The 11,526-nt window shown below is 43.5% G+C and overlaps 1 protein-coding gene across 1 annotated transcript; it reads left to right on the forward strand.

The window, feature by feature from the left end:
• The first annotated feature begins 291 nt into the window (after positions 1 to 291).
• Positions 292 to 2,004, forward strand: LOC141021976 (uncharacterized). Its single transcript, XM_073497845.1, has one exon. The coding sequence runs from the start codon at positions 292 to 294 to the stop codon at positions 2,002 to 2,004; it is 1,713 nt and encodes a 570-aa protein (XP_073353946.1).
• Positions 2,005 to 11,526: the final 9,522 nt, after the last annotated feature.

The following is an 11,526-nucleotide window of genomic DNA, read 5'->3' on the forward strand; positions in this document are numbered from 1 at the left end:
TTCATTGTTGTGTTTTGTTGGCTTGATCATATTATGCATATGGGTAGAATATATTTATATATACATAGCTTTTGGCCCTATTATATCTATAACTCATCTATGCTTGCCCACCAGATGCCGCCGAGGCGTGATAATAGGCGTAATGCTGCAGGAGGAGACAACAATGGCAATGATGTACCGCCATACATGCAACAGATGCTTCAGGGACAGGCTCAGTTGATCCAGTTGCTTGTCCAGAACCAGAACAACAACAATAACAACAACAATCCGCCGCCACCGCCACCAGTGGATATGCTTACCAGGTTCTTGAGGTTGAATCCTCAGAGGTTCTCCAGTTCCCCTGAACCTATTGTGGCTGATGATTGGCTCCGTGCAGTCAATAGGAACCTGGAGACGGTTGGATGCACAGATGCAGAGAGGGTGAGGTTTGCCTCACATTTGTTGGAGGGTCCTGCTGCAGCTTGGTGGGACAACTACTTGGTCACTTATCCCATTGCTACTATCACATGGCCTCAGTTTCAGGATGCTTTTCGTGCTGCACATGTGTCTGCTGGTGCTATGAGTCTGAAAAAGAAGGAGTTCCGCAGTTTGCGCCAGGGAGGTCGCACAGTTAATGCGTATGTGGAGGAATTTAATAATCTTGCACGTTATGCTCCTAATGATGTTAACACTGATGCAGCTAGGCAGGAGAAATTCTTGGAGGGCCTTAATGATGAGTTGAGCCTTCAGTTGACAGTGGCCACTTTTAGGAATTGCCAGGATCTGATTGATAAGGCTATTGTGTTGGAGGGAAAGCAACAGGCCATAGAGAATCGCAAGAGGAAGTACAACAACAATAACATGTATAATTCAGGACCACAGCAGAAGCCACGCACTTCATATCATGGTAATGGAGGTAATGGGCATCATAATCATCATGGAGGTAATGATCATAATCATCATGGAGGGAATGGCCACAACCATAGTGGCCACCATCATCATAATGGGCACAAGAGTAACAATGGCAATGGCAGAGGTAATGGTAATGGTAATGGCAATGGAGGGAACAATAACCAGAGCCACCAGGTTACACGTGCGCCAAGGGGTTTGAGTCAGGTGCAGTGCTTCAGGTGTAAGGCTATGGGGCACTATGCCACAGATTGCCCAGGGGTGAAGAACTCAGGATCCAGCAAGCCAAACCCCTTCCAAAAGGGTCATGTAAATCATGTTAATGTGGAGGAGGTTTACAATGAACCTGATGCAGTGATTGGTAAGTTCTTGATTAATTCAGTACCTGCAGTTGTTCTTTTTGATACTCATGCATCGCATTCATTCATTTCGAGGGTATTTTTTGATAAACATGGATTGCCAACCAAAACACTTAGTATGCCTATTAGAGTGAGTTCCCAAGGAGCTGAGATGATAGCAGGTGTTGGTTGTCATCAGTTGACGTTGTCTATTGGGAAGCATGAGTTTCCTACAGATTTGATTATATTAAAGTCACAAGGTCTGGATATTATTTTGGGTATGGATTGGTTGCAGTTATATAAAGCTCGTATTGATTGTGCCAGTCGGTCTATCACTCTCAGTGCACCAGGAGGGAAGAGGATCAAATATGTGTGTAAGTATAAGCGTAATCAGGTACAGGTGAACTCTCTTAAGGGGGGTAGCCTGGAAGAGGTGCCAGTCGTGAGGGATTATCCAGATGTGTTTCCAGAGGAGTTGCCAGGTATGCCACCAGATAGAGATATTGAGTTTCTTATTGATTTAATACCAGGCACTGGACCTATTGCAAAGAGACCGTATAGAATGCCTCCTCAAGAGTTGGAGGAATTGAAGAAGCAGATAAGAGAATTGCAGGCACAAGGATTTATTCGCCCAAGTTCATCACCTTGGGGAGCTCCAGTTTTGTTTATGGAGAAGAAGGATGGGACCTTGAGGATGTGTGTTGATTATCGTTCTGTGAATGAGGTAACCATTAAGAATAAGTATCCTTTGCCTATGATAAATGATCTGTTTGACTAGTTGGAGGGAGCCACTGTGTTTTCTAAGATTGACCTTCGTTCTGGTTATCATCAATTGAAGATTCGTGAGCAAGATATTCCAAAGACTGCTTTTACTACGAGGTATGGGTTGTATGAATATACTGTTATGTCATTTGGATTGACTAACGCTCCTGCATACTTCATGAATATGATGAACAAGGTGTTTATGGAGCTCTTGGATAAATTTGTGGTTGTTTTCATTGATGATATATTGGTATTCTCCAAGAATAAGCAAGAGCATGAGGTACATCTGCGTTTGGTATTGGAGAAATTGAGGGAACATCAGCTGTACGCCAAGTTTAGTAAATGTAAGTTTTGGCTGGATGAGGTAGCATTCCTTGGACATGTTGTGTCAGGTAACGGAGTTGCAGTTGATCCATCTAAGGTTGGTGCAGTTACAGAGTGGGAGACACCCACGACAGTTGGAGAGATTCACAGGTTTTTGGGCCTTGCAGGTTACTACAGGAGGTTTATTGAGAACTTTTCTAAGATTACAAAGCCTATGACTGAATTGTTGAAGAAGGAGAAGAAATTTGTTTGGACTGATGAATGTGAAGCCAGCTTTCAGGAGTTGAAGCAGCGTTTGGTTACAGCAGCAGTCTTAACTCTGCTGGATATACATAAGGACTTCCAGGTATATTGTGATGCTTCTCGTCAAGGACTTGGGAATGTTTTGATGCAGGAAGGTAAAGTTGTTTCATATGCTTCACGTCAGCTTAAGAATCATGAGCATAATTATCCTACACATGATTTGGAGTTAGCCTCAGTTGTGCATGCATTGAAAACTTGGAGGCCATATCTTATTGGTAATCATTGTGATATATTTACTGATCATAAGAGCTTGAAGTATATTTTTACTCAGAAGGATTTGAACCTCAGGTAGAGGAGATGGCTGGAGCTCATTAAGGATTATGATTTGAATGTGCAATATCATCCTGGTAAGGCTAATGTTGTTGCTGATGCATTGAGTCGTAGGAGCCATGCTAATGCAATTAATATTGATAATATGCCACCGGAGCTATGTGAATAGTTCAAGAATCTCAGGTTGGAGATGGTTCCTAAGGGATATTTAGCAACACTTGAGGTAAAGCCTACTTTGCTTGACAGGATCAGAGAAACTCAAAAGAATGATAAGGAGATTGCTGAGATAAAAGAGAATATGGTTAAAGGTAAGGCAGAAGGTTTCCATGAGGATGAACATGGAGCCATATGGTTTGAGAAGCGTATTTGTGTACCTTGAGATGCAGATATCAGGAAGTTGATTCTTCAGGAGGCGCATGATTCACCTTATTCTATTCACCCAGGTAATACTAAGATGTATTTGGATTTGAGGGAAAGATTTTGGTGGCCTAGCCTGAAGAGGGAAATTGCTGGATATATTGCAACATGTGATGTGTGCCAGAGGGTTAAAGCAGAACATCAGAGACCAGCAGGTTTGTTACAGCCATTGCCTATACCTGATTGGAAGTGGGATGAGATTGGTATGGACTTCATTACAAGTTTACCCAGGACTCGGTCAGGTTATGATTCTATTTGGGTAGTTGTTGATCGTTTGACTAAAGTTGCTCACTTCATCCCGGTAAAGACTACTTATAACAGTGCTCAGCTAGCAAAAAATTATATGTCTAAAATTGTTTGTCTGCATGGAGTTCCAAGGAAGGTAGTGTCTGATAGAGGTACTCAGTTCACATCCAAATTTTTGCGTCAGTTGCATGAATCCTTGGGCACCAGGCTGGAGTTCAGTACAGCTTTCCATCCACAGACAGATGGGCAGACAGAGAGGGTAAATCAGATTTTGGAGGATATGTTGAGAGCTTGTGCTTTGGACTACGGGTCCAGTTGGGATGATGATTTACCTTATGCAGAGTTCTCATATAATAACAGTTATCAGGCTAGTCTGAAGATGGCACCATCTGAGGTATTGTATGGTAGGAAGTGCAGAACACCATTGATGTGGGATGAGGTTGGAGAACGTCAATTCTTTGGACCAGACTTGATTAGCGATGCTGAGGAGAAGGTCAAGTTGATTCGTGATAGGCTGAAGATAGCATAGTCTAGGCAGAAGAGTTATGCTGATGCAAAACGTAAGGAGGTGACATATGAGGTAGGAGACCGTGCATATCTTAGAGTTTCACCACTTCGTGGAATTAAGGGTAAGTTAGCACCATGTTTTGTGGGGCCTTACAAGATCTTGGAGCATAGAGGAGAGGTAGCTTATCAGCTGGAGTTGCCAGAATCCTTGTCGGGAGTTCATAATGTGTTTCATGTATCTCAGTTGAAGAAGTGCCATGCAGAGATGATGGATGTTCCATTGAGGGACATAGTGCCACTTGACGCAATTCAGTTGAAGAGTGATTTGACATATGAGGAGAAGCCTGTTAAGATTCTGGAGACAGCAGAGAGAATTACTCGCACCAAGACAATCAAGTTATGCAAGGTTCAGTGGGATCATCACATAGAGGAGGAAGCTACCTGGGAACGAGAGGAAGATCTCAGGCAGGATTACCCACACCTATTTGCTAGCCAGCCCGAATCTCGAGGGCGAGATTCATCTTAAGGGGGGTAGGTTTGTAACATCCCAATTTTCCTAAATTAGGATGTTATTAGATCATTCATATGCATATCATATTTTTATTGCATTATTTGCTTTTTTCTGAAATATTCAAATCATTATGCAACAAAGGCAATTTATTGGAGTGGAGATAATGTGACTTCTCCCCTGTTTAAAAATGTTCATAATGTGCAGAATATTGTTTCCAGTTCATCTGATATGTTCTGGTAATTTTTGCAATCTTCAAAATATTTTATTTGAGTGTTTATTACTGTTTTGTGTGGCCTTTTGCATCAAAATGAATTTCTAAAATTGCATTAGGTGAGGAACTAGTGTTCCGGTAGTTCATATTAGCAGTATAGATTTTACTGTGTGTTTATATAATTTGTTTTAGTTTTATTATGTTGTTTTTATTTTAGTTATTTTTACTTCTGTAGTTTTTGTTTTAAAAAAGGAAAGAAGCAGCCCAGCATAGCGCACTGCGCGGCCCAGCTAGCCGCAGCCCAGCCGCCAGCCAGCGCAGCGCAGCCGCGGCCCAGTCCCCCGCATCTCCAGCCCCAGCAAAGCGGTACGCCGCAGCCTCGCCCGATCCGCCCCACGAGCCCGCACCCGACCCGCCGCCGCTTCTCTCTCTCTGTCCAGCGGGCCCGCACCTATCTCCTTCCTTCGGTCGGACGAACACGCACGTAGCCGCACCGCTCGCACACCCGAGCGCGAGCCGGATCGATCTCGCCCCCTAGTCGACCTCGTGCTCCCCTAGGACTCCCTGGACACGTAAGGGTTTGCCCGGCACCCCCGAAGCCTCTTTCCGATTTTTCCCATCATCCATACGCGTACGCGAGCAACAGACCCCAGGGAAACCCCGCACCCCCTGTCCCGATCTTCCCCGTTCCACACGCCCTGGTTGGGGCGATTGGATCTCGTCCCGGAGCTCTGTCGTCCGCCGCCGATCGCCGGAGGTTTTCGCCACCGTAAGAGCCAGTGCCGCCGCATCTCTTGTCCCCTCAGATTCGCCGCTCCACGACGCACGTTTTTGACAAATTTTCGTGGCCAGAGACCTAGCGGGGAGAGAGGAACAAGCTCGACCACCGTTTGCCGGAGCACACCCCCCGTTCTTGTCGCCGTTGCCTCCCGCAAAGGACGCCCCGTCGCCGTCCGACCTCACCACCGCCTCCGCCGCTCGACGCCGCACCCACCCATTACTTCCCCTTCACCGGGACTCGCCGGAGAGCCGCCATCGCCGACGCCCGAGACCGCCTCCGCCGTCCTCTGCTTTTGGTGAGCACACGCGCACATCACGGCCTAGGCCAATCACGAGACGACACGTGGCCACCGCTACAGTAAACGCATGAGCAACCAGGAGTTTTCTGTTGGTTTTTGTCCTTTTCAGTTTTGCAACTAAAACTTCCATTAGCTATAACTCCTAATTCGTATGTCCAAAATAGGTGATTCTTTTTCCTGTGCACTCACAATGACCAGCAGAATATCACAGTACCAAAATTTCACATGCTTACACATTTCAAATTTGAATTCGTTCGAATTTGAATTAAACCTTCCGGAGGCCGTATCTTTCAAACCACTTATCGAATTCGAGTGATTCCTTTTTGCGTTGTGACCATAGTGCATTTTAGGTGCTGTTAAGCTTTTCTTGTTGAGTTTTTAAAATGGTTTTCTTGCTGTTGGTTTTGTTTTGGTTCTATTTGTGTTTCGGTGATTGATGTGTTGAATTGTGTGAAACGTGTAGATTGTCCGGAGTGCGACGCGAGCTATTGTCAGGAGTGTGACTTTCTGAACCAGAACCAAGGAAAGTTACATGTTGATCATCCTTTACCTATTGTTTTCTATGCATGTAGTTATATCACACTATGAATATATGCATGTATAGGATTATTATATTTTTGCTATATTGTTGAGCTATCTCCCGTCATTGCAGATCGTGGTAGTTCTAGTTTTGCTATGCTTTGTAGACGGGGTTGGTTCGAGTATTCATTGAGCTTGTGTGAGGATTATATATTTAACAAATTGAGTAGTAACTCAGGATTTAACTCACCTCTGGGCGGAAGTGGTATTGCTTGGTGTTGAGGGAAGGCATCATGGGGTCTTGCACCTTTTCTATGGCCATGCGCTCATGAGAGTGCACCCTAACTGGAATGCCGCCCAGGTTCAAAAAGATCAGACAGACTTAGTGACTAGTAGCTTCCATGTGCGGCCACTGGCTATATGGGCTCTGGCTTAGTTGATCAGTTGTTGGAACCCTGGCCCAGACAGTGTCGACAGATGTAGCATATATAGGTGGGATGTGGCCGTCAGGTGGTTAAGGGAACCTCTTCTGAAAGACTTCGTCTCAATCTTCGGATTGGGTCCAATGGGTAAAGCGTACTAAACTCTGCAGAGTATTAAAACTAATCATGATTAGCCATGCCCCGGTTATGGGTAAATTTGAGCCACTATGCCATTACAGTTGTTGGATGATCTTGACAGATGTGACACTTAATAAATTTGTTGGGCAACTTAATAAAGGGTAGGTTGGAGTTGATTTTGCCAACTCAACCTTGTGTATATAATTGTAGTAATAAAAGAACTAAATAATAAAATTGACTATTAGGTAGTTATTAGGATAAAATCAGCTTTCTGCAAAATAAACCCCCAAGCCTTCCTTTGTTGTACTATGCATATACATGTAGGTCTGCTATATTATTACTCTTGTGTAACTTGCCAATACATTCCAAGTATTGACCTATATGGCTGCAACGTCTCATGTTGCAGGATATTCAGACGAAGAGCAAGGTACCGTTAGGGCCGCGAGTCTGCACTCAGCATCGCCAGTGGGCTATGATGGGTCTCATCGTTATTTTCTGCTACTTTCCGCTGTTTGATTGAATAAAGCTAGCCAAGTGCTATGCAGATTGTTTTATTTTTTACATTCTGGATCATACGTTGTAATAAATGATGCACTTGCTATTCTGGTATTCATCTATACTGTGTGTGCTAGCGAGTTCGATCCAGGGACTAGCACAGTAAGCACAGAGACTCAAATCCTTCGAGGTTTGGTCGTTACAGATGGCATAAGAGCAGTGTGTTGACTGTAGGACGTGACCCTAGAAAATGGATTAGAAAAGCCATAGGAGTGAAAATTATTTTATAAACCAGCTATACTTCTTGTTGTTTATTAGTTAACCCCCTCAAGTATCTTGAACAGTTAAGTAGGAACTAGTGCTGAGACCACCATTCATGCTTGCTTTATATTGCAACGTTATCGTGTTAGCGTATCTGATTATGCCCACTTTCGTGGTATGAAGATACTAGATTGTCTGCTTGATTGGTAGTTGTTTGTTAAATTGCTTAGTGTCGAAATTATTCGACTATATATATATAATATTATCATATTGTTTGTTGTTTGTTTGTTTGTTGCCGTTATTCATTGTTGTGTTTTGTTGGCTTGATCATATTATGCATATGGGTAGAATATATTTATATATACATAGCTTTTGGCCCTATTATATCTATAACTCATCTATGCTTGCCCACCAGATGCCGCCGAGGCGTGATAATAGGCGTAATGCTGCAGGAGGAGACAACAATGGCAATGATGTACCGCCATACATGCAGCAGTTGCTTCAGGGACAGGCTCAGTTGATCCAGTTGCTTGTCCAGAACCAGAACAACAACAATAACAACAACAATCCGCCGCCACCGCCACCAGTGGATATGCTTACCAGGTTCTTGAGGTTGAATCCTCAGAGGTTCTCCAGTTCCCCTGAACCTATTGTGGCTGATGATTGGCTCCGTGCAGTCAATAGGAACCTGGAGACGGGTGGATGCACAGATGCAGAGAGGGTGAGGTTTGCCTCACATTTGTTGGAGGGTCCTGCTGCAGCTTGGTGGGACAACTACTTGGTCACTTATCCCATTGCTACTATCACATGGCCTCAGTTTCAGGATGCTTTTCGTGCTGCACATGTGTCTGCTGGTGCTATGAGTCTGAAAAAGAAGGAGTTCCGCAGTTTGCGCCAGGGAGGTCGCACAGTTAATGCGTATGTGGAGGAATTTAATAATCTTGCACGTTATGCTCCTAATGATGTTAACACTGATGCAGCTAGGCAGGAGAAATTCTTGGAGGGCCTTAACGATGAGTTGAGCCTTCAGTTGACAATGGCCACTTTTAGGAATTGCCAGGATCTGATTGATAAGGCTATTGTGCTGGAGGGAAAGCAACAGGCCATAGAGAATCGCAAGAGGAAGTACAACAACAATAACAGGTATAATTCAGGACCACAGTAGAAGCCACGCACTTCATATCATGGTAATGGAGGTAATGGGCATCATAATCATCATGGAGGTAATGATCATAATCATCATGGAGGGAATGGCCACAACCATAATGGCCACCATCATCATAATGGGCACAAGAGTAACAATGGCAATGGCAGAGGTAATGGTAATGGTAATGGCAATGGAGGGAACAATAACCAGAACCACCAGGTTACACGTGCGCCAAGGGGTTTGAGTCAGGTGCAGTGCTTCAGGTGTAAGGCTATGGGGCACTATGCCACAGATTGCCCAGGGGCGAAGAACTCAGGATCCAGCAAGCCAAACCCCTTCCAAAAGGGTCATGTAAATCATGTTAATGTGGAGGAGGTTTGCAATGAACCTGATGCAATGATTGGTAAGTTCTTGATTAATTCAGTACCTGTAGTTGTTCTTTTTGATACTGGTGCATCGCATTCATTCATTCCGAGGGTATTTGTTGATAAACATGGATTGCCAAGCAAAACACTTAGTATGCCTATTAGAGTGAGTTCCCCAGGAGCTGAGATGATAGCAGGTGTTGGTTGTCATCAGTTGACGTTGTCTATTGGGAAGCATGAGTTTCCTACAGATTTGATTATATTAAAGTCACAAGGTCTGGATATTATTTTGGGTATGGATTGGTTGCAGTTATATAAAGCTCGTATTGATTGTGCCAGTCGGTCCAATATATTGATCTTTATGTCTGGACCATTTTGAGACTCCTCGTCATGTCCATGTTCATATCCGGGACTCCGAACTACCTTCAGTACATCAAAACACATAAACTCATAATACCGATCGTCACCGAACTTTAAGCGTGCGGACCCTATGGGTTCGAGAACTATGTAGACATGACCGAGACTCATCTCCGGTCAATAACCAATAGCGGAATGCTCATATTGGTTCCTACATATTCTACGAAGATCTTTATCGGTTAAACCGCATAACAACATACGTTGTTCCCTATGTCAACGGTATGTTACTTGCCCGAGATTTGGTCGTTGGTATCTCAATACCTAGTTCAATCTTGTTACCGGCAAGTCTCTTTACTCGTTCCGTAATACATCATCTCGCAACTAACTCATTAGTTACATTGCTTGCAAGGCTTATAGTGATGTGCATTACTGAGAGGGCCCAGAGATACCTCTCCGACAATCGGAGTGACAAATCCTAATCTCGATCTATGCCAACTCAACAAGTACCATCGGAGACACCTGTAGAGCACCGTTATAATCACCCAGTTATGTTGTGACGTTTGGTAGCACACAAAGTGTTCCTCCGGTATTCGGGAGTTGCATAATCTCATAGTCATAGGAACATGTAGAAGTCATGAAGAAAGCAATAGGAATATACTATACGATCAAGAGCTAAGCTAACAGAATGGGTCAAGTCAATAACATCATTCTCTAATGATGTCATCCCGTTAATCAAATGACAACTCATGTCTATGGCTAGGAAACTTAGCCATCTTTGATTCAACGAGCTAGTCAAGTAGAGGCATACTAGTGACACTCTGTTTGTCTATGTATTCACACATGTACTAAGTTTGTGATTAATACAACTCTAGCATGAATAATAAACATTTATCTTGATATAAGGAAATATAAATAACAACTTTATTATTGCCTCTACGGCATATTTCCTTCAGTCTCCCACTTACACTAGAGTCAATAATCTAGATTACACAGTAATGATTCGAACACCCATGGAGTCTTGGTGCTGATCATGTTTTGCTCGTGAGAGAGGCTTAGTCAATGGGTCTGCAACATTCAGATCCGTATGTATCTTGCAAATCTCTATGTCTCCCTCCTTGACTTGATCGCGGATGGAATTGAAGCGTCTCTTGATGTGCTTGGTTCTCTTGTGAAATCTGGTTTCCTTTGCCAAGGCAATTGCACCAGTATTGTCACAAAAGATTTTGATTGGACCCGATGCACTAGGTATGACACCTAGATCGGATATGAAGTCCTTCACCCAGACTCCTTCATTTGCTGCTTCCGAAGCAGCTTTGTACTCCGCTTCACACATAGATCCCGCCACGACGCTTTGCTTAGAACTGCACCAACTGACAGCTCCACCGTTCAATATAAATACGTATATGGTTTGTGACTTAGAGTCATCCTGATCAGTGTCAAAGCTTGCATCGATGTAACCATTTACGACGAGCTCTTTGTCACCTCCATAAACGAGAAACATATCCTTAGTCCTTTTCAGGTATTTCAGGATGTTCTCGACCGCTGTCAAGTGATCCACTCCTGGATTACTTTGGTACATCCCTGCTAAACTAATAGCAAGGCACATATTAGGTCTGGTACACAGCATTGCATACATGATAGAGCCTATGGCTGAAGCATAGGGAACACCTTTCATTTTCTCTCTACCTTCTGCAGTGGTCGGGCATTGAGTCTGACTCAATTTCACACCTTGTAATACAGGCAAGAACCCTTTCTTTGCTTGATCCATTTTGAACTTCTTCAAAACTTTATCAAGGTATGTGCTTTGTGAAAGTCCAATTAAGCATCGTGATCTATCTCTATAAATCTTGATGCCTAATATATAAGCAGCTTCACCGAGGTCTTTTATTGAAAAACTCTTATTCAAGTATCCTTTTATGCTATCTAGAAATTCTATATCATTTCCAATCAACAATATGTCATCCAC

Source organism: Aegilops tauschii, chromosome 4, assembly GCF_002575655.3.
Source record: "Aegilops tauschii subsp. strangulata cultivar AL8/78 chromosome 4, Aet v6.0, whole genome shotgun sequence".
Classification (NCBI taxonomy): Eukaryota; Viridiplantae; Streptophyta; class Magnoliopsida; order Poales; family Poaceae; genus Aegilops; species Aegilops tauschii.